The following is a 27909-nucleotide window of genomic DNA, read 5'->3' as shown; positions in this document are numbered from 1 at the left end:
ATCTTTTGTTTTTGACAGTGAGATGTCTTTCTCAGAGAGCATGGGAAAACTACCTCAGCTTATTTATTCAGGTCTTTTCATGTTGTCATGGCCACATTTGAGCTGTTACCAGCAAGTCTAACTGAAAAGGCAACTTAATATCGCCCTACACTTGTATTATTATGTTCTGTCAGGAACCTGTCAGCAAGTGTTGATGAAGTGCAGAGCCAGCAGTAACAAGCCTGAGCTCTGACAGCTCACTAACAGAAGTAGCTCCAATTGGTGCAGTGGTATTTCTTCAGAAAGAAGTCCCTCTTGTCACTTTGCTGATGTGATTAGTGGTCCAGCCTGAGTCATTATTATATCTCCCCTCGAGCGATACCTTCAGTGCTGGTAATTCAGTCTTTTGTATGCCTTGAAAAAAACAGAGCCATCACAGGCCTATGAAGTACCAAAGACTGCAGCCAGGAATATCTTGGTAATTTATCCCCATCCTTAACTCTAATTATTCTGTTTTTCACTGCCTTGCTCAATTGAGACTCTCCAGGTTCTACATTCCCCAAGCAGAGAACAAAAGGTTTCCCCTGAGAGTGGGGCCTGGAGATGTCGGCAGTGAACTGTGTATAAATTATGCAGCACTGCAGGCTGGCTTCCTTTTCAAAGTCTTGCTGGAGAAATTCCGGAGAATGGCCAGGCCCCTGGAACTGCACTGACCTATTCTTCTGAGGTTGCCTTGCTCTGGGTGAATCAGGAGAGCAAGAAGTTCCCCTTCTTTTTGCTGAGGCTGCTTCAAGTTCTGCAAGAACTACAAACGTGTTCAGTCTTTGTGTCTGAGTCTGTCTAGGAGACAAACTCAGTCTAGGAGAACATAATGAATGATGATTACAACAGGTGCCTGCCATTTAGCTTTGCTTCTCCTCCTTCATTTTAGCCCTCCCACTGGAGTGTGTTAGCTGGACTATCCTTTCTGATTTCTTTTTTTTTTTTTTTTTTTTTTTTGGTTTTTCGAGACAGGGTTTCTCTGTGTAGCTTTGCGCCTTTCCTGGAACTCACTTGGTAGCCCAGGCTGGCCTCGAACTCACAGAGATCCGCCTGGCTCTGCCTCCCGAGTGCTGGGATTAAAGGCGTGCACCACCACCGCCCGTCTTAATTAACCTTACTTTCATGACGCTGGCACACTACCTGCTGCACTAACAAGGCTCCTCTCAACTTGACTTTAAAAAGTACAATATTATTTATTAGTTCTTTGAGAAGTTAATGTTTTGATCCTATTCACTCCATCCCCTCTCCCTAACTCCTCCCAGGTCTACCTCCACCTCCCTGCCCTTCCCAACTTTGTTTCCTTTTAAAGAATATAACTCATAATGCCCTTCATGTGTTGCCCACAAAATCCTAGGTGTGGGGCCATCCATCACAGTGTTGAGGCCACACCCTTAAAGAAAATGGACTTTCTTGCCCCCCAGAAGTCATCACTGTCCACAGCTCCTCAGTTAGGGTCCTAGCTAATGATCCCCCCTCTCTATGCCAGTATGTTGACTAAGTTGATCTTGTGCAGGCAACACAGGTAACGTGCATGAGTGCAGGAGTCTTGTTGTATCCAGAACATACTTCTTTTCACTGTAGTCTTCTCTGGCCTCTGGCCGCACCCCCTTTCTGTGTTGTCCCATTTGTAGATGAATGCTCCATTGACACTCTACACTTTGACCAGTTGTGAGTTTCTGCACTATCCACCATCCATCGCACAACGAAACTTCTCTTATGATGTCTGAGGGCTGCACTGATCTATAAGTCAAGACATGAATTTGGAGGGAGGTTTGATACTCTGTCCATAGCAATATAATAGTAGTAGGTTCAACCAAGGGCCTGTGAGCCCCTCAGCCATGATTAACATTGCTTTTTGTTGTTGCTGTTTAGTGAGTATTTTTTACGTGTGGGGTGTGGTGTGTGTGTGTGTGCGTGTATGTGTGTGTGTGTATGTGTGTGTGTTTGTGTGTGTGCATGCATGCATGCATGCATATATGTTGTTTTGCTTTGATTTGATGATATTCTGCCCAAACAAATCTTAAATGTGTAATTTGGCAGCCAGAGCTCTGGGATCTGGGTTGAGGAGGAGCATGAGGGCTCTCTTGCAAAGTCACAGATCCTTACTTAATCTGTTTCTGGTCAAGGTGCTTCCACCCTTAACCGAGCCTTGTTCTCCGCTCTGTTTGAGGATTCCTGGCAGTCATCTCTTTTCAGGGTGTGGGAGATACTTTATTGTCCCTCTCCCTGACCTCATGGACTTTGCATGTAGGTACTTGCATCTTGGTATTCACCAGAGGCTGCTGGCTACTCTCATGTTGGTTTCTGGAGCTTCCTTCTGTACTTCTTTAAAGCTCTGTGCTGCCAAAGGTCCAGCTGCCTCCAGTTCCCCTGCTTCTGTCTTCTCAGCCACCTGAGTTGCTGTGATTTCCATGGAGCCTATCTTCCTGTGGTGTGGTCTGTAGCTAGAGTTTTTCCTGCCTTGCCCACAGTCAGGACAAATCTCTCTCACCTGCCAGTCCCACAGCCGCTCAGACCCAACCAAGTAAACACAAAGACTTATATTGCTCATAAACTGTATGGCCGTGGCAGGCTTCTTGCTAACTGTTCTTATAGCTTAAATGAATCCATTTCCATAAATCTATGCCTTGCCACATGGCTCATGGCTTACCGGTGTCTTCACATGCTGCTTGTCATGGTGGTGGCTGGCAGTGACTCCCTCCGCCTTCCTGTTTTCTCTGTTCTCCTCTCTGTTAGTCCCGCCTATACTTCCTGCCTGGCCACTGGCCAATCAGTGTTTTATTTATTGACCAATCAGAGCAATTTGACATACAGACCATCCCACAGCAGTGGTCCAGCTACATGTGTCTGTAGAAAAGAAGACACTATTTCCCTTTCAGAATCTCAGGGGTGGCTTTGCTGTTACCTTCCCACTGATCTTTATGGGCAGGGAGTGAAAGTCAGCATCTATTCTTCCATTCTTGTTCTTGCTTGCTACATTGTGAGTTTTTATCTTGATGTAATGTTGTATGTCCTGCAATATGCAGAGATCATTTTTCTCCCCTTTAATAAAATGATGTGATAACACACCCATCTGTCTTCTGTCACTAAAACATCCTTGAATATTGCCCATATGTATTTCTTTCTTTCTTTCTTTTTTTTTTTTTCAAGACTGGATTTCTCTGTGTAGCAGCCCTGACTGTCCTGCTTTGTACACCAGGCTGGCCGCCTTGAACTCACAGAGATCTGCCTGTCTCTGCCTCTGCCTCTTTAGTGCTGAGATTAAAGGCGTGTGCCACCACAGCCTGGCTAGCCTGGATTTTTTTTTTTTTTTTGCATGTAAACAATTAAATTTGTTTATATATTTTGTAAGCATATCCTATGTTTTCTGTGTCTTACGCTGCTGTTGTTTGGATTTTGTTACACATTATCTTAGCTTTAGTAATAGACTAAGGAATCACTCTTCTGGGGTCTAAAGCACTTGGGAATGGCCTGTTCAGTGAACGTGAGACTTCCAACAACCACCTGGACTTACAAAGTTTTATTGGAGGGGTGATTTTAAACTCTTGACTCAATTGCTCTTAACTCCATTAAAGTTTTCTAGTGTCTGTTTGGTAAATTCTGTTTTTCGGCCAAATTATCGATTTGTCTAAATTTCCACAAGTCTATAGTGTTGTTCATGTTATCCTTTGGTCTTTCTTCTGTTAATGTTTGCTTTCTCCATGGTTATAGACCCTGTTTTCATCTGTGATATTTGTTATTCTTAGTCCCCATCTCTGTTTCCCGTCTTCCCCTAACCGTGTTTTCACATTGATTCATAGAATTTTCATCTCTTTTTTGTTTGAATCTTTCAGTTTTATCTATTACTGTTTTTCATAATTTTCCAAGTTGGCTGATTAGGTTGTTATGTTTCAGGCTTCTTTTCCAATAAAACCCATTGTTAAATATCACTTATGCCATTCAGTACTTGCATATAAAGTTTTTTCCTCTCCTCCTATACAAATACTTAAAACTGAGCTTGTTCATTGTATTTATGCCCTTTATTTCCACAGTAGAGAGAATTATAATTACTCTTATGGTTTACATATTTCTTTAAATCTTGAAGGTGCAATAACATTTCAATATATATGCTTTTCATTTCTGCGAGGTATCATTATATATTTTGTGTGTTTGTAAATGTGTATATATGCATGTGTGTGAAGGTGCCTTTTGTGTGTATATGAGCATGTATGTGAATGTGTACAAAGACCAGAGATCAACCTCATGTGCTATCCTCGGTTCTACCCTCTTACCTTTTTTGAGAAAAAGCCTCTTTGGGCTGGAGTTCACTGATTAGTCTTGTCTGGCTGCTGGCTGGGCAGTGAGTGCCCAGGCTCTCTATCTGTCTTTGTCTACCCAGTGCTTGTATGTCACATTTAAAAATGTTGTTGGGGCCAGTGAAATGCCTCAGTGGATAAAACTGTTTGATGCGAAATCTTGACAATATGAGATTAATCCTTGAAACCCACATTAAGTTAGGAAAAGTTGTCCTCTGACCTCTACATATGTGCTGTGGCACATGCCTACCCTCACTTCTACCCAAACAGCATATACATGGACACACAACAATGATTAAAGTAAATAAATAGGAGCTGGAGAGGTCGCACAGTAGTTACAAGCTCCTTCTGCTTTTGTAGAGAACCCAAGTTCAGTTCCTAACACCCATGATGGACAGCTCACAAGGTCCTATAACTCCAACTGTAGAGGGATTTTGATGTTTCTGGCCTCTGTGAGCCCCATCTCAGACTTGTGCATACCCACATAGACACACAAAAATATACATAATTAAAAATAATAAAAATAATTCTGAAAAATAAATTTTAACATTTAAAAGATTATTTTTATTTTTTGTAAAAGTATTTAAGAAATTTATTAAGTATTTAAGTATCAGATTGAAAAATATACATTAGAAATATTTAGCTTACTTCTAACACTATTTTGATTTTTCTTTTTTTTTAACATTGATGCCATTTATTTTTGACATAATCCTATAGTTACTGTCTTTATTCCCTCTTATTTTTATTTTAAATTTATATTGTTTCACTCTCCTGTATTTATTCTATGTGGTTACTTTTGCTTCACTGGTTTCATTTCCCCCTTCATTTTCTATTATTTCTTGTGATTTTCAGGATTTTAATCAACCTTTTATTTCCGTCAGTGACTACACCCTCACTTTTTTGTATCCAACATTAGGTAATAAGAAAGCTTAGTCTTCCCTGGCAGGTGAGAGAGCTGGCCCTGAGGTCAGGAGAGTGAGAAAACTAGCCCTGCCCCACACCACCTGCAGCACACAGGAGAGTGGGCTCCATACCCTGCCTGAGCATACTAGAGCTGACCCTGTTTTCAGGGTCTCCGGTGAGCCAGCCCTGAGGGTATGAGAGCAGGAGAACTGACCCCACAACCCTCTGGTATTCCCCCACAGCAATCAGGAGAACAGACCCTTCACCTATGCTGGATAAAACAGTAGAGCCAGCCCTGGCAATGTAAGTAAGGGAGACCCGGAACTGAGGGCCCTAGAGCAGAACTGTCCCCTGTTCCTTGTTGTAGGCCACATTGGGTGAACTGTTTGAGGCAGTGCTGGAGAGCATGCTCGAGTAGTGACAATGAGGGAAAGCTAGTGAGCTGACCAACCCAGCTACTACCCAGGCCCGGAATTAGGGCGGTGAGTTGGCCCACTCCAGCATCCACTGAATCTGTGAACTGGTGGAGCATGTTTAGATGCTCCTACAGATCCTAAGCAGCAAGATCTCCATGACACAGGACAATAGGATATCCAAGAGGAGCCCCAGTGAGAGCCCATTATGGGTGATGTAAGAGTAACCAGAGGCCTCAAGCCAGACCAATGACTCTAGGCAATGAACAATTGCAATTAAAGATAAATAGACCAAAGGGTAAACTGTGTGACTCAAGGGGCCAAGCTATAGCATCTGTTCTTTTTGTTGTTGTTGGTTTTGTATTTGTTTTTGTTTTGCTTTGTTTGGTTTCTGTTTTTTCTTTTAAACTTGGCTTTAATTTGTGGGGGAGGTTACAAGGGCAGAGGGCAGATGCAAGGGGATAGGGAGATAAGTGGGCTTGGAATGCATGATGTGAATTCCACAAAGAATCAATAAAAGTTAAAAAAAAAAAAGTTTTGTCTTCCCAAGGAAGAGCACATCAATTAGTTGTTCAATGACAAAAGGTCAGCTCTGAAAACATACATACAAGTAACATTATACAGACTGAGCAGGTTGTATTTAGGAATATGTGTGTGTGTGTGTATTCATATACATGTATGCATGTAACAACAATTAATGATTAAAAAAGAACACAAATTTGAAAGATAGCAAGGAAGAGGTATATGGAGGGCTTGGAGAGAGGAAAGAGAACGGGGAAGTGATGTCATATTATAATCTAAAAAAATTAATGAATTAAAAAACAAAGACCCTTGGCCAGGTGCTGGCACTTTGAATTGATTAAACTTTCCATGCCCCTTAAATATGAGAAACTTCCTTTTAATGGACAACTTGTTCTATGGTTTCATTTTTTTATAATTTTATTTTGTTTTTGCTATTATAATTTAATTAAAACATTTATCCTTTCCTTTTCTTCCCTTCAAACCTGCCCATGTACCTCTCCCTTCTCTCCAAGTTCTTGGCCTCTTTTTTCACAAATACTTATTGCATATATATATATATATATATATATATATATATATATATATATATATATATATGTGTGTGTGTGTGTGTGTGTGTGTGTTTGAACATAACCTATTCAGTCTGTATAATATTACTTGTTTGTGTGTTTGTAGGGCTAACCATTTGTCACTGGACAACCAACTGGTGTGTTGCTCCCTGGAAAAGACCACCTCTCCCCTCTCGGCTTTCTCAAGTGCCTATAGTGCTTTGTGTAGGGTTGAGGCCTCATGGACTTTTCTGTTTAGCATGTCTGTTGGTGTTGTCCCTGTTCAGCTCGTGTTTGGACAGTCTTGGTGATACTCTATCTGCATAGCTTCTGACGTTGCTAGGAGACAGTCTCACAGCACACTCCTTGGTCCTCTGGCTCTCAGTCTTCCCACCCCTCTTCTGCAGTGTTCCCTGAGCCTTAGGTCTCTGAGTGTTCTGTAGCTGTGTCCCTTGGGACTGGGCTCCAAACTGCGTTGGATTGATTTTGGTTTTCTCTTGTGGTCTTTGTCTGTTGTAAAGAGAAGTTTCCTTGTCGAGGGGTGAAGACTGTACTTCTCTATGGGTATACGGACTCATGGGACAGATTGTTGTTAGGGATTATGTTGATTAAGTAAATTAGTGGTTGTAATTTCTCCTCTAATAACCATGATTTTGCTAGCAATGAGTAGGTAACTAGGTTTCCAGTACCATTTCCCTCTTGTTTAGCATGTCTTAAGTCCAGTCAGAGAGCTGCTGATTTCCACCACAGTATGTATGCCACTACTGCACACTTAGGGTTATCACGCCATGCTGGTTGTTGATGTGGTTCATAGGCATCATTGCTAGGTAGGACTGTTGGTTGCTTCCTTCCTTCGGAAGCTTGCATGGTGCCTTCTGGTACCATGAAAGCTAGTCTTCTGGGTGAGGACTTTCAGTCAATTCTAGCTCAGGGTCGCTTAGTCCTGTGTCTAAAGTACATGGTGTATTCAGCAATAGGGACTTACCTTCCACCTCTGGGGGAAATCCAAGAGTAAGAGAAATAGGCTGTACGTTTAGGAATTCCCTTGGACAGCCCTGACCAACAATTCAAAAGAGGGCTTCTCATATCTGAGGTTGGGATTTGGTTATGTGGTTTTTGTCTCTGGAGGGACTACTGTCAGCCCTGTGGTATTTTGAGACAGCAACATAAACTAAGACATGCCCCTTGCTTCACCTCTGACTTTGAGGCTTTACCCTATGTTTTTTTTTTCCAGTTCCAGGCCTTCCCTTGGATTTTACTTGTAATACAGCATGTCTGTTGTGCTTTCAGAAAACTCAAAATTACAAACATTGTTTATGTTATCATCATCTGTTTAGACTAAATATGTTTTAATCTATGTGTGTATATACATATGCACAGATGTATGTGTTGAGGCACATACAAATAAACATTCATTCTTATGTGTGCACACATGTAAATATACATACTTGGAGAAAGAAAGATGATATGAATAACATAAATGTGTATCAGTAATCTTATTCCTCTTGCTTCTCTTCTCTCTGCTGACATAGCTACTCTGAACCAGGGGATAATGTGTGTGTTTTTTCAAGCATTGTCCTCAGAAAGCCTATGTGGGTACTTTACTTTTTTAAACCCTTGTACATTGAAAATGTTTTCCTTTTCCCTTGACAGCTGAATAATATTTTGTCTGGGTGAAGGATTCTTGGATCAGACTTTCTTGGTGATCTGTACATTATTTCCATATTTTCTGCATTCCAGGGTTGTAGATGAGATTTTCATAGCTTCTTTGGGCCCTTTGGTTTTGTATGCAACTTCGTATTGCTGTCTGGCAGCATGTAATTTTATGTTTACTCTTGAAATTCAAGTATTTCCTGAACTTAATGAGAACTTTTAATCTGCAGGCTTAAGTTTCACCTTGGCGCAGTATACTAAGAGCCTAGTACTTCATGTATTTGTTTGTAGTGTCTCCCTCATCTGTTCTTACTTTTATTCTTTTTAGCTTTTAAAAATCTCTTCTGGGATTCCTGTAATTCTTGTTATGATCCTTGCTATGCCCCCCTTACTATGCCCCTCCTCTTGATATGCCCCTCCCCTTGCTGTGCCCCTCCCTTTGCTATACCCCTTCCCTTGCTATTCTTATCTTTGTGTCTTTCCTCCTTCCTATAAGCCACTCGCTTTACCTGCTATTCTAAGGGCATTTAATTGATTTCCACTCATGCCAGTGGTAGTTCATCTGTAGAAGACTTACTATTTACTGTTATCATCACTAGGGGGTGCATGGTCATACATGTGTGTGCATTTGTGTTTGTGTTGGAAGAGACATGCATTTGACATAGCTCACATGTGGAACCTAAAGAACTACTTGTTTGCATCATTTCTGTCCTCCACCTTTATGTGGGTTCTGGGAATCATACTCAAGTTACCAGGTTTGCACAGCAGATGCCTGTACCAGCTGAGCTGCCATGCTAACCCAGACAATCTAACCTTTCAATTTGAATTTGAAATACTTTTTTTCTTCTAAGAAAACTGTCTAGTGTTTTCCTTCTCATCTCTTGTGATTTTCATCATTGTTGTGTTTTCCAAATAGTTTCATGATTTCTTCTTCAATGATTTCTGCCTATTTTGGATGTTCTAGACATCTCTTAAGTGCCCTTGCTCCCTTATACATATCGCCATGCCCAGCTATAGGTACTGCTTTATCTTGTGTTGCATTGTGTTATTTTTATATACTGATGGATCTATAGTTTTGGTATTTGTATGCATTTTAGGGTCGTTTGGCATAAAAAAAAATAAAACTCCATAAGAAAGATACAGAACTCCTGTCCTGACATTTTGGCTTACTGTGAGGAAACTGGCCAGTAGTTAGAGGCCCAGGAGGACAGATTGCCAGTAAAATACTTTGGGGCTTGTCAAAACCTAGATTTTAGTAGAAGCTTCTGGGCAAGGCACACTATTTATTCTGCTATTAGTACCTTGTCGGTTTTTCACTGATAAGATAAATCCTAACTCTCTTCTAGAGAGCCATTGAGAGCCTGTGACCTTAGATGCACTCTTTAAATATTACTGATTTTGCTGCATCAGGGATATCCTAGTAATCTATCAACTAATTCTAAAGAGATTCAAATAAAATGGCCCAGCTATGCATGGTAGCTCATGTTCATAGCTCCAGTATGCAGGAGACTGAGGCTGGAATATGGCTATGAGTTTGAGGCTAGCCTTGGCTATCATGTAAGTTCCAACTGGGCTAGAGAGACAGAAAAAAAATGGGGAGAGAGAGAGAGAAGGAGATAGAGACAGAGCTTAGTTATATTTGAATAAGCTATATATACAGAATGGTTTTTCAGAGGTGTCTGTATCCATAGGACATCTGCCTCCTGTTTCAGTCATTTTCTTCCAACAAATATTATCTGGCTAGTATCCAAATTTACTGTAATAAATAAGGGATTACGATTCTTTTCCTAATTGAGGAAGAAAAAAATACATTTGGACTAATTTACTTATATTGTGAATTAGCAATGCTCAGCTGCAAACCACCATCAAGTTTTAGTTGTTGAACCCAATGGTCATTTATTTGGCTCTTGGGCAGATTATTGACTCTGAGTCCTGGTGGGTGGTCCTCACCTCAACCAGACTCATAACTACTGAATCCTAACTGACACAAGAAAATCTGTGGGTGCGATGGAAATCTGATTAAGCTGATCCTTGGTGTCTTTTCAGTTCTCTGATACCCTACAGGAGCTAGCTCAGCATTAGTTCCTTATGGAAAGGATGAAGGTTCAAGAGAACAAGCCAAAACACATAAAGTATCTTCGAAGTTAGACCAGTAACTGGCATGCAATCCTTTCTGAGTCATTCTTTATCAAAATGCAATCTTGAATCATTACCCCAAATCTAGAAGTAAAGGAGGCCCTTTGAACAATGTAGGGGTACTCCACTGTCAAGGTACATGGCAAAGGGTGTGACTATGTAGAAATGTAAAGACTGAGGCCTTGTCAACCTCCCTGACCTGTTTAGAGCTACAGTGTAATAACTTTAGCTTGCCGGGAACATTAAAAGAAGGACAAGGAGTTTGGCTTTGAGGTCAAAGGTAACTTTCACAGAGGAGTAACAGTGAACTGGATTGTAATGAAGACTTGAAGTTTACCAAGTGGATAGAATTGAGGACAGCAGCAGTAGTTAACTAAGATGGAAGGTACTGCCAAAGTACAGGTAGAGTAGTCTCTGCATGTTGATGGGGGTGTTGGGCAGTGAAGAGTTGACCCATGTGCTTGTGCCATTGGAAACAATCCCTTGACCTTGACTTTTGTTCATAGCATTGTCCTTTCCAATAAAATATTAGAGACCCCCCCCCAGAAATTTCCGATGTCATTCTAGGGGGTGTTGAGCTACCATGTACTACAGAGCATTCTTCATAGTTGGCTCCCACCTTCATCCATTAGGGAAAAAAAGTGACCTTGCTTAAATCAAGGGAATAAGTTAGCATGTATATATTGTTTGTGGTGCTGTAAGCATCCTTTGATGTTTTTCTGCCACTGAGCACATCTTGACATGTTCTGCCATCTATGCCACATCTGCACCAATCTTTCATGATAAATGTCTGTTGCTTACTTCAAATTAGTACTTAGTAAAATGTTACTTCTTCTGTGAAGCCTACCTTGATACTTTCTTCCCAACCACCTAAACACCCCACTCCCAGCACTAGATTGCATCAGATTTTCCCACTAAAGTTTCTTGTCTTTCTATGTACTTCCGTTAGATAACAGGGCTATTTGTTATTATAGGATTTTATGTATAATTGTTCAAGGAATGTCTGTATCCCCAGTTAAACTTTCTGCTCCTGGGACAGGAAAGGACTGGGTCTTGTGTATACTACTTACCACTAAGGTCTGCCATTGCACCAGGACCATAGTAGCCACTAAACCAACTGAGGGAATGGTTCTGTATGACTGAATGTGTTACATCAAGACTTTTGGCCCTTGCAATGGGTTTTGGTTTATCCTTAAAACAGCATGATGGTGACCTCTTTGGGTTTGCCACATACCTGTGGCAATATAAAAACATATTTTTAATGATTCTATTCAATAAGTATTCATTATGGATAGATATACACCTTCATGAAGTAGGTACTAGTGATACAGAGAAAAGCAGGATATTTTATAATGAAAAGGTGGCTCTTTTAGTGGGAGAGGTAGAGAATGGAACAAGCATACAGTTACAATGGTCAGTATAAGACACGGATATGTCCAGAATAGGCTTTTGGTTCAACATGCCCTCTCCTGGGGCTTCCTGGAGAGAGACAGTCTGAGATGACTCATGGTAGTTAACTAAGAATCAGATGCATGGTCGGAAGACCATTCTAGGACGAGTAAAGAGAAGTGAGAAAGAAAGGCTAACTACAGGAGAGTACCGATGACTTGGTAATGCACAACCGAGAACGCAGGGATGGAATGGCCAAGAACAAACAGAGGCAGACACAGATATGTCACAAAGAGTTCATGGGAAGGTTGATATTACAGATTTGTGGACAAAATATGGAGAATAAGTTGAAGAAATATAGGTAATACCTATGAAAAGGCAGTCAATTACAGTGTGATAAAGGTCATGATATATGGTATACTCTATGGGCATGGAGGTAGATCAGTGGTACAGTGCTTACCTGGTACACATAAGGCTGCAACACTAGCTAAATATATGAGTGTGTATGTTTATTTTTAAATATATATTATTTTCTGAGATGTAAGAAAAGGAATATTTAAGCAAAAATTAGAGTTTCATCTTAGGTTAAAATAAGAGTTTGGGCCATCAGGATGAAGAAGGTTGGGAGAGGTCTCTAAACTGCAAGCGGTGGAGCAGAGGCAAAGAAGAATGCAAGAACATGACACTTTCAGAGACATAAGGGTTATTTTGAAAGAATAATTATAGAATATTAAGAGTGACATCGAGAAATGAAGCTGAAAGGAAAATACATCCAGTATTGGAAGTATTGATTTGGATTACAGTGACATATTATTTACTTTATAGCAGATATTTAAAAGAAACATTTTTATTCTAGAGAACTTGGAAGGTGTATAAAAATAGATGACATCAAGACTCCTGTGAATTCTTCTGTCTGCTCCAATGGCCAGCAGCCCAGGCCAATCCTCTTCATCCATCCAGAGCACCATTTGCTTCCTCTTATTGTGTTATTTTTGAAACATGCTCCAAATGCCATGCCATTCCATACATGAATATTTTATATGCTGAATGATAAAAAGCAATTTTAATGTAGCCGTACCAATATTACATTTAAACTTGAGATGTTTACTCAGTTTCATCAAATAACTAATTATTATTATAATTATCAAACGTGTGTCAAATAAATGTAGATGTAAGTACAAATATTCACTTACTATATTTGTTTGGTCAGGACACATACAGAAGACTGAGTCTATGCTGAAAGTGAAAGGAAGTAGTATTCGTTATATATAGGTATATATAGAGCCCTTTATTTAAGAAGGAATGCATAATTACTGTTTCCTCTGCTACCACCACACTACTGAATATACTAGGGAAGGTATTTGGAAAAGAAGCTGGCTCACATTGTTGGTCCTACCTCTCTCCAATTTTCTAGGTCTCTTTGTTCCTTGGTCTGTAAATGGACGTACTCAGCAGAGAAAGGCTGGGATGACAGCTTCTGGAAGATGATTGGTTTGGAAGATCTCATTGATGATAATTACAGCAAAATAGGTAAAAGAATGGAAAATCCAAAGAGTGATCATTCGTATGGATATACAAGGATATTTGTAATTTTTTTGTTTGAATTAAATTATGAGAACTCCATTCAGTTCTTTTCAAGACTAGGTTTTTCAGAATATGTCAGCTGTGATGGATAAACCATGTCTTTAGGTCCTAGTTTTCTGACTTGTTTGAATTGGATGGAAATATATATTGTGAATATGTGTCTGGGAGTACAGAACCCATAATGGAGCTGACTCGGGATGATTGTGCATAGAGCAGCCAGAGACGACATCATCAGGGATCATTTCCAGAAGTAGGAAAATAATTTCATGAATTTGTCTCAAGAAACAACACAAAAGAAGAAAAGGAAAAAATAAAATTGAAAGGTCAGAATTAGACGAATCAAGAATAAGATAGAAAGTAGGTTGTGAGCCAATGCTTGCTGAGTCACAGACTCCCAACTTGATGTGGCCCTAACTAGATGGGACAGTTCTGAGTGGCTGGTAGGTGTTTACCTGCTGAAAGAGTTTCAGTGCCAGGTAAATATAATTATGACAGATTAACCTTTAACATTTACAGGGTCATTTCACAGGGAGGTGTTTTTGTCCTATAGTTATTACTTAGTATTCTGGTAAGCCGTTGTTATTTAGGTCATATGTGCTTAGATAGAAATCCTCTTAATTGATTTAATATGCTGACTAAGCATTGTAGCAAGATCTAAAAGTGTACTGATTATGAAAGATAGCTCATTTCTCTCTAAGGGAAGAGAAAAGAAGTAAGTGGCTATTACTGTAATTCTGTTGAGTTTTCAACAGTTCCCAGCCAGTAAAATGGGAGAATCAAAATGACCTAAGAATCATGATGCACATTGTTTTGGAGGCAACATAACCTCACTTCTGATTACCTCTTGTTGACCAGCACACATTCAGTAGACCCCATTGTGCTACAGATCTGATAGAAAAGGTAATGTTTATTGGCTGGGTAGCCATGTGCCTGTGTATGGTCCTATTGAAATGTGAGGTTGTACTTCTAAGTTGGTAGACAGCAAGTGATATTTGCTGCAGCTTCTGACCCCTGTGGTCGACTATTGCAGACCAACCTCCTTTTCTCCAGTGGAATACTCATGATTGCTCTATGAAAAAACTCCATGGAGAATACAAGTAAGCACCCGCACTGCTAGCCATGGTGTGCAGTCTATGATCTGCTCCTCCTCGACTAGCTAGCTCTGAAACAAGGGGGCAGAGCCAGGACAGTAAGTAAGCAGAAGAGTGCCAGCTGCTACGATGTCTGTGGCTCAGCCAAAACCACCCAAGGTTCAGGGCTGGTAGAGAAGGCCCAGAGCTTGAGATAAGGGAAGAAAGGAAGAAAGCTCATCAGCTGACTTCTAGGTCCTCTGTTAGGTGGTTTACATACTGTGGTAATATTTTATTTGTGTACCCCAGTAAAGCTTACCTGAGGATCAGAGGAAAAAGCCAGCCACTATATTAAACATAGAAGTCATGCAATGGTAGCACACCCCTTTAATCCTAGCATTCAGGAGGCAGATACTCATTCGGATCTCTGTGAGTTCAAGGCCACACTGGGAACAGAGCCAGACATGGTGGCACACGCCTTTAATTCCCAGCACTAGTTAACCATAGAGGTCTGGAGGTCTGTACAGACAGACAGGAAGTGATATAGCTGGGCCAAAGAGGAAGTGATGTAGCTGGGCAGAGAGAGGAAGTGAGATTGCAGGGCACAGAAAGGATATAGGCATGAGTATACAGGAAGTAGCTCTCTCTTTGGCAAAGGATTTCCCAGCAGTAAGAATGTGGCTGGCTTCTTTCTGCTTCTCTGATCTCTCAGTTTTCACCCCAGTGTCTGGCTCTGGGTTTTTATTAATAAGACCATTCAGCAATTCATGTTACATCTGCAACATACATTGTCCTCATAAAACTGTTAGTTTAATATCCCTGTTTTATAGATACGAAACTTGAAATTTAGTTCCTTTAACCACTTTCAAGGTTCACAGTTTGTATCAGCATTTCCCTTGTTTCCTTTGGACATTCTAGCCTGAGAGAGCTGATACAGTTCTACAACTGGCCTTTGGTAGGCTTAGTCAGCACTAGAATGCTTGGCATTCAAAGCCAACTTTTGAACTAGACTGGGACAAGCATCCATACCTGGGTCAGGGTGAGATATAGTAGAATCCATCTGAGGAGTGATCCTATTTCCTCTCACCACCTTATATTCCACATGCCTTCACATAGGTTAGATTGCTTATAGATGCAAATCAGAGGTTAATAACCACTAAGTATGAACAGAAGCTCCAAGTCAGCCGACATCACTACACTGTACTGGAACACAAAATTTCACTTCAGTTACTTAAGTCATTTTGAAAATAAGTATTGCCTCCCACCCCACAAAATGGTTAGTTTCTTCCTGAATTTTCCCATGGCAAATTAAACCAAGTATGGATTGATGACCTGTGTACATGTCTTGATTCTCTATTAGACTGAATTTATTTACACAATATTTCACTGTTTACCCTTGGATATCTCATCCTAGCCTGAGGACATGCTTATTACTGTATTGGAATTACTGTGTGATTGGTGAGTGAGTAAGCTGAAATGATGGTATTAGGAGCTGAGTGTTTCCAGCTTTTAAAAGCTGTAAAGGCTATCTACTGGTCTTAATAGTATCTTAGGTGACTTAGATCCACCTTAAATTCTTACTTTGTGATTATGTTGGTATTTTTCTTAATTTTTTTCTAATCTTGTACATGATGTATGTTCAATTATTATAGTAGTTCTTCTAGTAGAGTGATAGTTACAAAAGTATTCATTAAAAGCCCATAATGTTGACCTAGCCGAAAATTTCCAGAGTAACTTTATTAAATTTTGCCTGTTTAGTTAATGGATTTTTAATAGATGTCAGAAGTACTCACATCATGAACTAGGATTTGCCCTACACAAATTAAAACTCAACCATTTGTCAGAATTAATTGTAGGACGTTTCTTTTGATTCTCTTTTATGGTTGAGCTTGGAGTTTCAGTGTGAACACAAAGTATAAGACATTTAAGAGGAGAGTCTGAATTTCAGAAACTCCTCTGGAAGCTTCTTCCAGATTCTTTCACAGTTCTTGGAACTATGAAAGATGAGTCTCGGAAGTGTTCTGTCAAGTATTAAGCACTTCTCGTGGTCTCATTGCCCGTCAAGATGTGGGCAATATAGCACAAAACCTTTTAGCAGATTTGAGCATCGAGTGCCGTATATTTGAGCATTAATACAATTACCATAATTTTCTCCATGTGCAGCTTTTAGCCAAGTCTTTACCAGCCTTCTTTGGCTCAGGCTGTAAATAAATGCTTTCCCTGAAAACTGAACACCTCAGCAATGGAGAGTCTTATGGAGGAATGCTTTTGAAATAAATTATTTATGAAGTGTAAGTTAGTGATCAAATATGATATTTATATGGTGCATCTCAAGGACAAGGCAAAAATTGATACAAGGTTGGTTTGGTTATGGAACATTGTTGAAGGTAAGGAAAATAATTTTGTGAGTTAAAAGAATGTAATAGAAAATGTATTCAGAGACTATTGTTTTAAAGTTGTGACTGATGGAGAGAGTACAATCCACTCTATCTGCCCCCCTCCCTCCCTCTTCTCATCCATCTCCCTTCCTGGCATGTTTCTTTTCTTTCTTTTTTAAAGAGGGGATTATCCACCCGTAGTCCAATAAAATGACCTGTGTCAGTAAAGTTTGACCTTTCATTCCAGGCAAATCATTCCCAGGTCACCTCTTTAATCCCAAGCATCTATCCAAAGCAGGCAGGAAGGAAGACATCAGCAGGGGGCGGGTCCTTAGGAAGAGAGACAGTATCCCACCTGTTCTAATCGATTATCCAGGCTCCCTTTCAGTAAATCTCAGTTGCCCTTTTACTTCCTGGGAAAAGCATTTTATTGTACTTACTGGAGAAGGCCATGTCTTGAAAATTATTGGATCAGCATGACTAAATTGTTGAGAGATTATTTGCACTTTAGAGTTGTGTTATGTCAAAAGATTCAGTGTACTAGCTTACAGATCATTCATTATTTGAGATCAGGGAAGCCTGGCAGTGAACAAATGCAGGGGCCAAGTGGAGTTGCTGACTGAACTGAGAAAGAGGAACAAAGACAAATGTGGAGAAAGAGACCTTCCTGAGGGAAAGGAGGGTGCCATTTTATTAAACTGGTTTTCTTTTGTCAATGACACCGTATTTTAAGTTTCTTACACTGTGGGTACAATCCCCTAGCATAGAGTAAGTACTGATAAAATGCCTGATGAACGAGTGAATGAAGGGCTTGATAAAGAATATCTTCTTAGCTTTAGTTATTCCAAAAGCTTTATGGAATCTCTATCATTTCTTTGAGGTAAACGATAGTTCTAGGCGATAGAGTAGATTTACTTCACAGCGATCTTCACAAACATCTCCAGGAAGGGACTCCAGGAAGACCAATAGCTGAAACCTGAGGCTACTCCTTCAGAGACCTTTCCAGGATAGGAACGATTTTAACAACAAGCAAGTTTAGGAAGGTTGTAAATTTTACTTTTCTGTAGAGTAACATAAATCCTGCAGCAACTGACATAGTGATTTAAATATTTTTGCACTGTAGGTTCAAATTTTTGAGTAAAGACTACTGATGAATGACAAGTGCATGTTTGAGATGTGAGTGTGCCATGATTCCCCAGTGTTCCCTTGGAGTCCTAACTAGAATGGAATAGTTCTGGAACCCACCTGAGGCAGTTCTTGGCTTTAGTCAGAGTGAATGACAGAGCTTGTGGGCTTCCTTTGCCTCTGCTTTCAATCTGGCCAGATATTAGACTCTTCATGGTACTGACCCACCCACTCTCTGGCAATCTACAAAGCTAGAACAAAGAGGAAGCAGATCTAATTACTTCTTTTTCTGATACATAATTCATTCAATTTGCTTGGTTCATAGGATGAGAGAGCCCACTGACTTGAGTGTAGGTGAAGACACCCACAGTAAGCCTGTCTTGATCCTGTGTTCAGGATGCAATTGGACCTGGCAGAGCCAGGCATTACAGCCATACAGGCATTAGATAAGGGATTCTTCTTTTGGATGGAATTAGTGAGTGATGGGAAGTCAGAAATGGGAGTGTTCATATGGAAGAGACCAGAGAAGATCCCCTTGTGGTAATATTCTTCAAGGTTTCTTACTAGCAATATGAGTCATGACTAGTGTGGTGATCTTGAATCTAGTGATGCTGTTCATAGTTGTGGGGCTTATAAATCCCTCTTAAGCTCCTCATACACACTGTTTTAAGTGTTCCCATTAGAATGGGGCATGCTACCAAGGACTTGTCCATTTGTTTATTAAAGGCTTGCTTTTCGTTTTGGTATTCATGAGCTATGTGATTTGTAGTCACCACTCTGTCTTTCAAGGGCTCCTTTCAGCCTGTTGCTGCCACTCCATCTTGGTGATTTGTTATTTTAGGTGAAGTTTGTACTAATATGCATTGGGAAGCCTGGAGAGTCTTTAGCCACAGTTACTTCCAGCCTTTTATTGGTTATATGGGGCCTGTCACACTGTTTCTCTCCCATGTCCAAAAGGAGGTCATCAACTGTCCCAGACTTTGCCTTCCCAGTACCTTCTGAGCCATTGATCTTGCTGCATTTTTTATTACTTTTCTTATTCCTATCCATCTTATGTAACTGTGTCTTTCTAATTGCTAAAGAAAAGGAAATATTCTCTGAATATTATATGGACTAATTTTACCCTTTCAAGTCTGTCTTCTGCCTGAGGGAATGGCTTAGAGTCATGATCTATGTAATAATATATGCATGCAACTAGCCATCACTTTGTTTGCCTCCCATGTGTTGGGCACTAGACTAAGTATACAAAATACAAAAGGAACCTCATCCATCTGCTTGGAGATCTCTTATCTACTCAGGCAGAGATGGATTAAATATATAAATTTATGCTGTCAAGATTTTTTTTTTTTTTTTTTTTTTTTTTTTTTCGAGACAGGGTTTCTCTGTGTAGCTTTGCGCCTTTTCCTGGAACTCACTCGGTAGCCCAGGCTGGCCTCGAACTCACAGAGATCCGCCTGGCTCTGCCTCCCGAGTGCTGGGATTAAAGGCGTGCGCCACCACCGCCCGGCTACTGTCAAGATTTTTAATAAGAGGGCTGGAGATCTGGCCTGACAGTGTGTACTGTTCTTGCAGCAGACCCATGAGTTCAGTTCCCAGCACCCACATTGGGCAGCTCACCACTACTTGTAATTATAGCTCTTGTTGGTTCCAACATATCTGGCTTCTGAGGCCACTAGAACTCATGTGCACATATTTCCTCATAGACACACCCTTTACATATAGTTTAAAATGATTTTTAAAATCTTAAAAAAGGACATTTAATGTGTGTTGTGATACTCCTGTCCCTAGTACCATGGAGAAGCAGTATAAGACCTGTTGATGTTGGTGGTGATACCAAGGATGTCTTCTCAGGAGGTGGTACTGGAAAAGTGACTGAAAAATATGAGTGCCCTTTAGTAAGAAAAGAAGAGATGCCTTCTACAGCAGAAGAAATAGCACATGCAGAGGCATGGAGACATGAAAGAATGGGGTTTCTTCAAATTGCTGGATAGGGTAGGATGGGGTCAAGGGACTGATATCTTGTAGGACTTCTACCATTTCTTGAAGATGGGACACTGGTAAGAGTCTCAACATAGCAAAATTTGCTTCAATGCCTTTAAGAGATGATCCAATTACTACTTATGCCAATCCACAAATAAAATGGAAGGCAGCAAGGGCCACTGTGTGTGTTTGAAGCATCTGTGAAGACGAGTGTTTGTCTATGTCCTGTCACCATTTCCTTTCTGTAATCACATACAATACCCACTTTCCTTTCTATAAATGTCTGTTGTGAAGTGTGAAGAAGAAGTGTGATCTCAGGTGCCACAGGACATGGTTTATGCAGCCCATAGTAATGTTAGCTGTTATCATTTTTAAGTGTGCTTTGGAACCTGGTGGACAGGATCACTCACTTCCCAACCTTCTTCCAACACTGCACTCCCACCCCGTAGGTTCCCAGAAGTACTATTTCAGCTATTGTCCCTTCCAGGAACAGCCCCAGAGAGCCAGAAGGACAAGGGAGCAGTGATGACCACATCATGATGTGATAATGGCAAGTAATGGGTTTTAGAGGCTTTCTGGGTCCGCACTGTTCCTCTCTACAGTTTGGCATCTGGAAGATGATTGGAAATCCTCAGCAGTAAGCTTAACCCTCAAGTTTCCTTCATCCTTCCAAAGAATCAGTGGAGATTAGAGCTTGAAGGAGAAAAAAAGATCTTATTCTAATGCCCTCAATTTATAGATAAGAACCGAGACTCAAAGATGTGTGGTCAATTTTCTTAACCAGAAATCAGACCTATTACGTCCCCACTGGCCACCACTGCCAAGTGCGTGTCCCTGTGACTTTCACTATTCTGTGCTAGCTCTCCTGTTTGAGGTTTTTCAACAATGTTGCCTATTAAGGCATTCTTAAGTGTTGTCAGCTGATTGAGAAGAACCACGTATCGAGAATATAAGGTGGGATTTAGGTCACCTGACACCAGAGGCCCTCCTGAGCAATGTCATGCTTTGCCCAAGTAGCCAAGGAGAGTTGAATCTGGGAGCATAATAATCAATCAGTCTCCTAACGTGACTGGCTGATGTAGAAAAACAGGAATAATTAAGTGATACTTAGTTTTTTCCTATTTTAAGGGTGCTCCTTATCACCAGATTTAGGCTGTCTTCATTTCAGTTCTGGCTCTGCCATCTATGAGCCATGCAAGCTCTGCCATATGCAACTTGAGCTCTTTGAGCCTGAATTGGTATATTGCGGAGATTTTGAAGTATAAAGAAAATAATGCAGGTGAAACTCCTATCATATGACAGTTTTCTAGCACATATTGTTATTATAAGAACTTTCCATTCCTCTGAGCTTGAATGCCTCCATATGACAGGTCATATATGCTAAAGATAGTACTCTGGAATAATTCCAGTAATTATTGCCAAAATTTAAATTTGGGAAGTGCTTTTTTATCAACTCCCCTTGAGAATCACATAACCTTTTTCCAAGCAAGATATAAGACAGTTACACCCTGAGAGGTCATCTTAGCTGGAATTACAGGCTTGCCTAAATTCTTCAGTTACATATGGCTGGTGATTTTTTTAAAATGTTCTTGTTTGACTGGTATATTATGAACTGAAGAGCATATAGCCATAGGCAAATTAAAAGTGCAAATTATTTTGGTGATAATTAAGGAAAAAAATCCATGACTAATGTTCCTACAATGTTTTACAACTTTTAAAGAATATTTTCTCTGTGTTATTTATTTTTCCATCAAACTTTCAAAGTGAGTTTAATCTCTGCTTCATATTGGGGAAATCCAGAAATCATGAGCTTTCAATGAGCAAGAAAGGCTTTGGATCAAATCCCAGATACACCACTGACTGGCTGTATAAAATGAGGAAGTTACCAACCTGCTCTGTAATTTGGTTTCTTCATTTGTAATAATACTTGAAGGGATGTAATGGACAAGAACAATGTATGTAAAATGTGTGACTTATGGAAAGGACTCAATACAAAGCACCTAATTAACCAACACAGCATTCGATAGCATATAAAAAAGGTGTGGTACAAACAGATCCATCACTGGACTGCTGTCAGGCCTAATCCAGTGAAGACCAAACCTCTAAAGGGCTTTGATAATTATATTCAGAAGAGGAACACTACAGGAAGTGGGCTTGTGGTGTGCAAGATAAGGTTATATTAATGACTGAATAATCTTTTATTTCCTTCTTAGCTCTAACTCACTGACTCAATGTGATGTGCTCTGTTAGATTCTGAGAACAAACAAACCAAAGGCTCTGACTTTGACCTCAAACAAGGTCTCTGACTTCCTACAGCTTGCTTCTATAGGATTGGAGCATAATAAATCACTACAGTGGCTCTGTGGTAAATATTATAAAAATAGGCTGATGGGACTTTCAGGAATGTATGTTTATGTGATTGATAAGTGTTTGAAGAAGTTCTGCTTAAACTAAACTGGGATTCATTCAGACGATGAATGGGTCAGAAGAGTGTTCAGACAGAGGGATTAGCAGCTAGAGAGAAAGAGAAAGAGAGACCATGGACAGGAGGCCAGTGTGGTTACAACCAAGAAAGTTAAAAGGTGACAGTGCATGCAAGGATTCTGAAATCATGATCTAAGAAAAGTGGCTTCATTAAGACCAAAGGTTACTGAGAAAGATGAAACTTAGAAGATTTTATCCATTTTAGCTTTGTATAGTCATACCCAGTTATATATCCTTAACTAACAGAATAAAGTGAAGATGCAATCTTGTACCATGTGAAAGTAAAACTGAATTGCTACTAAGATATGTAATATGGTCATTATTATCCCAGTTTCCCAAAAATTTGAATTCCTAGAGCTATTATTTTATATAGATATATTTGATTATTAAAAATGAGGTGGGGGGGACAAAAACCACCAAGGTTATTTGGTGAAGACTCAAGCAATCATATTACTTTATATTTACCTAAAATTATATGCAATATATATACAATATATATGTTATTATACACATCTATTGTTGTTATTATTATTATATATAAAATAAAGTTATACCACTTGGGTTGGCCTAAGACTCTGACCATGGATTACCTAACAAAATCCCCAGTACCAGGCATGAGAAACCTCCTTTCTAGTTGTTGGTCAGGGTACTCCAAGTGACTCCCAAAACAATCTAGGCTTGCTATTGACCTTGATTACTTCTCAGAGGTTGAAGGTAAGTCCCTGTTACTGAAGACACCAACACTTAGTACCCAGACTCAGATTATTTAAGCTGGATCTAACCTGAAAGCCTCTTTCCTATCATCTAGCTTCCATAGTACCAGAAAATACTAATTTGCCAAGAGAAGGAAGCAATCAGTAATTCCATCCTTCTGTGACACTTATGAACCACAACACTGATCAGCATGGCAAGATATCTCTAAAGGTACAATAGTTACACTCATATCTTAGTGATAACCAGCAGCTGTCTAATTAGACTTAAGGTCCACTCAATAGGAAGAAAATCATGTCTGGTATCATAAACCTAGCCAAATTCTTGGGGCTAGTGAGGTCATGGATCTTAGAAGAGCATCTACAGATAAGTGTAACTGTCACTTATCATCGAAGAAGCCTCTCTTTACAGCAAATGGAGACCATTACAGAAAACCACAATGGTACACAATGTAGCTAGCCATCAGCAGAGCCTAGCCCCAGTGAATATATCTGCAACAGAACTCCTGTACCTGAGGCTCAGGGTACATCAGAGCAGATGAGGCATCAAAATTGTAAGAGTCAGTGTAGCTAGAGTTTTCCTGCCTGGCCCACAGTCAGGACAAATCTCTGTCACCCGCCAGTCCCACAGCTGCTTAGACCCAACCAAGTAAACACAGAGCCTTATATTGCTTACAAACTGTAAGGCTGTGGCAGGCTTCTTGCTAACTGTTCTTATATCTTAAGTTAATCCATTTCTATAAATCTATACCTTGCCACGTGGCTCGTGGCTTACCGGCATCTTCACATGCTGCTTGTCATGGCAGAGGCTGGCAGTGTCTCCTTCTGCCTTCCTGTTTTCTCCATTCTCCTCTCTGTTAGTCCCACCTATACTTTCTGCCTGGCCACTGGTCAATCAGTGTTTTATTTATTGACCAATCAGAGCAATTTGACATATAGACCATCCCACAGCAAGTCAGAGGACCAGATATTTTGCTGTGAGACTGGCTTCCTGAACAACACCTGAACAATGACAACATCAGTAGACATGCTAATTCAGAAGGGAGAAAATCTCATGGAGTCCCACCCCTAGACAAAATACCACATGTAACAAATGACTGCCAAAAGAGGGAGATTAGCTTCTTCCAGGGATGAGCCCCGTAATCTGTTTTCTCATACAAAGTGGTCAGCCCTAAAATCATAGCATGTAAGCAACAAAATGAACTCAGCAGGTTATATTTATATGTATTGCATATATATGTTGCAGTTATAATCAAAAGAGGCCATGAATTTGAGAGGGCAATGGGGACAGAGGGACATGGAAGAGTGTAAGACAATTGCTAAACGGTCTTATTAATAAAAAAATCCCAGAGCCAGATATTGGGGTAAAAACTGAGAGATTAGGGAAGCAGAAAGAAGCTAGCCACATTCTTACTGCTAGAAATCCTCAGCCAAAAAAGAGGGATACTTCCTAAATACTCACACCTACATCCTTTCTGTCCCTGCCACTTCACTTCCATTCTCCACCCAGCTACATCGCTTCCTCTTTTTGTCCAGCTCTGTCACTTCCTGTCTGTCTGTACAAACCTCCAGACTTCCATGTTAGTGCTGAGATTAAAGGTATGTGCCACCATGCCTGGCTGTGTTCCCAATGTGGCCTTGAAATCACAGAAATCCAGATAATCTCTGCCTCCTGAATGCTAGGACTAAAGGCATGTGCTACCACTGCCTGACATCTATGTTTAATATAGTGGCTGGCTTTTTTTCTCTGATCTTCAGATAAGCTTTATCAGGGTACACAAATAAAATATCACTACAGAAGGGGTTAGAGGGATATTTTTACCAGGAATACATGTATAGTCACATCTTTTTTTTTTAAAATACAGGAAATGGAAAAATGCAGCATCTCTGTGGTTCATATGTCTGTAGACTTAATAGTTATTTGCTTGACTAGAGTGTTTGGTTCCTAAGGACCAATAAACCAAGCAGATGTTTATGTGTTATGTATCAATCACTTCTAGGTATTTTGTTAATACTAATTCACCCATCTCACTAACCAGTCTTGGTAGGTAAGATTGTATCATTCTACTGATGAGGAAACTAAATCATCAGTGGTTCTGATGATCAAGGTCATAGGGTAAAAGAGCAATAGCTGAGTCTGTTCTGGAGTCTACTGGGCCTGACGTCAATGCTCAGCTCACGATCAGGAAGAACCCAGATTGCAAAGGAAGTCATGTGCACCATTCTGAGGCTCACATTTATAAAAGCCACAGGGGTGTGGTAGGGAGTGTTATGTTTACACGAGCAGGGCCCTGGATGTAGTAGTCAGTTTGAGAAACAGTTGAACAGTCTGGAGTTCTCTTATCTCCTGAAATTGCCTTTCCTAGTCAAACATGTTAGTCTTACAGCAGGATTCTAGTCCCAGTCTGCCTGACACTGGAGCCCCTTGGTGCTGGTTGGCAGAGACTCCTCATCTTTGCTTATGCCTCCTTTTTCTGAGTACCACAGCAGAAACTGAGGTGATAAATGGCTTTTGACGGTCAGGAGAGAAGGAAGGGAACATTGCGTTGAAAGGCTGCACATGTTTTAATTGAAGTAAAGTAGACAATTCAGCTTGTTTCTCCTTTTCCTGAAGGGTCTGGTGTAGGACTTACATTGAGATCCTGCGCACAGCAGACCCCATGTCATCCCTGTCATCCATTTAGAGGTGGGTTAATTCCGTGTTCTTGAGAGGCTTCCCTGTGCATGGCTAGCTTTCAGCATTTCACGTGACATGCCATCACTCTTCTGCCTCACTTTCCTTGGTCACAAAGATGATAAGTGGTGACCTTGGATCCTGAGGTGATCTACCCCCTGACTCCATGGTTCTTCTGTGGTTTCCCTCACCCCAATTCAGTGAGTTTTGACTTCTACATAGCCATGACCTTTTCAGTTTCTCAGCACAGACCAACCTTTCTGAGAATCCACATCAGAGGGCTGCTGTGGTGGGGTTACCAGGTCACTGGTTGACTAATGACTCTTTCTAAGGCCTGCTGGCAGGCACTGCCTTGCCTTGAACCCTATTGATCCCAGAAGTTTGCCTGCCACTCAGACAGCCTCTGCAGGTCCTGGGAGGTAATGAGTCACAAACCCACCTTCCCTGTGACCCATCTGTTCTTGTGGTAAGCAGAATGAAGATGATCTCTTTGTGGCATCATAAAACCTAGAAAGACATTAAAATTCTGTTAAATTTTCATACCCTCTTAGCTGTTGAAATGTACAATGTATTAGGAGGTGGGGGCGGGGGGGGGGCAAGCAAAATCCTGCTATCAGTGTTCTTCCCCACTGCTCTTACTTCAGAGGCTACTTAAGGGACAAGGTAATGATTTTACAAGGTTTATTAATACTTCATGCTCTGCTCCCCTCCTCCTACCGTTTTCTATCAAGGACTTTGTAACTTGGCTTTAAGCTGAAGCAAAGCTACTGCCGGGGGTGTTAAGAGGCAGAGTCTTTGCAGGGTCTTGCTTGTTCTGTTATGGGCGCCGTGCACGAAGGTCTGTTGTTGACTCTTGCTACTGGGGGAAAACAACATTTGGTTTTCAGATGTACTTTGGGCTAACAGTTGTGGAGCCAGACTGACATGAGTTTGCAACCTGACCCTGTGATGTATTATCAAACAAGTTATGTAACCTGTGAGGGGCCATAAGGAAAGCGTTGTATTTACCCAGGAACTTCAGAGACTTCACATAATGCCCTCCTTTTAAAAATTCAACCAAAATATGTTTGCATTATTTATCCTTTCCTCTCCACCTTCCTATTCCTCCCAAATCCAACCTAAATTCATGGATTCTTTTTTTTTCAACCATTGTTGTTACATATACATATGAACAAATCAACATATAAAATATAAGCTACTGAGTCCTTTCAGTGTTTCCTGCATATAAATATATTTTTTTTTTCTAGGGCAGACCCACTCAGTATTGGATAACAAATCAGGGGACTAATCCCCGGGAAGGACCAGTTCTCTCTCAGCAGTTTTTAATTGCCTGAGGCTCTTTATCTAGCAGTGGGACCTTGTGAGATTTCTCCCATCTGCATTATGATACCAACTGTTATTCAGATTGTCCAAGTCTTGTTTAGGCAGTCATGTTGTTGAGATTTCATGGGTATAGTTTTCTCTATAATAGCTAGAAGGAACAATCTCACAGCAGACTTGATGGTCCTCTGGCTCTTACAATCTTTCCACCTTGTCTTTAGTGATGTTTCCTGAGACAAGAGCAGTTTTTTTTTGTTTTTGTTTTTGTATATTTATCAGTTGGGGATAGGCACCACATAGTCAGCTGTTCCCTGCATTTTAACAGTTGTGGCTTTGTATAATGGTCTCCAGCTGTTGCTAAAAGAAGCTTCTTTGATGATGGGTGAGATTTACACTTACCTCTAGGTATAGAGATAAGTATTTAGAATACAGGTAGGAATTACACTGGTTTAGTAAAAGGGAGCTTGTAGTTCTTCTGAGATCTGTGGCCTCACAAACCATGTGCAGTTGGCTAGGTTTACAGTACTTAGCATGATTTCCCTCCTGTTAAGCAGACCTTGGGAGCAGTTAGATAGCTGTTAGTTATCACCAAGATATAAATGCCACTATTGCACTTGTATGGATGTCTTGCCAGGCAGGTCATTGGTGTGGTTTATAGGCATCATAGCCGGGTAAGATTTGATTTCATTTCTCTCTTAGCAGCT

General features: G+C 40.5%; 1 protein-coding gene across 15 annotated transcripts in view; it reads left to right on the top strand.

Moving 5' to 3' along the window:
• Fggy (FGGY carbohydrate kinase domain containing) overlaps positions 1–27909 on the top strand; it is a 420639-nt gene that overhangs the window by 136485 nt on the left and 256245 nt on the right. For all 15 annotated transcript variants that reach the window (XM_052715209.1, XM_052715202.1, XM_052715201.1 and 12 more), the window contains one exon: positions 13295–13410. In XM_052715209.1, the coding sequence (XP_052571169.1) occupies positions 13295–13410 (116 nt within the window). The remainder of the gene's footprint in view (positions 1–13294; positions 13411–27909) is intronic.

The sequence above is a fragment of the Peromyscus californicus genome, unplaced genomic scaffold, assembly GCF_007827085.1.
Source record: "Peromyscus californicus insignis strain IS unplaced genomic scaffold, ASM782708v3 Scaffold_5__1_contigs__length_169319896, whole genome shotgun sequence".
Taxonomy (NCBI): Eukaryota; Metazoa; Chordata; class Mammalia; order Rodentia; family Cricetidae; genus Peromyscus; species Peromyscus californicus.
This window is presented reverse-complemented; position numbering and strand designations above follow the sequence as displayed.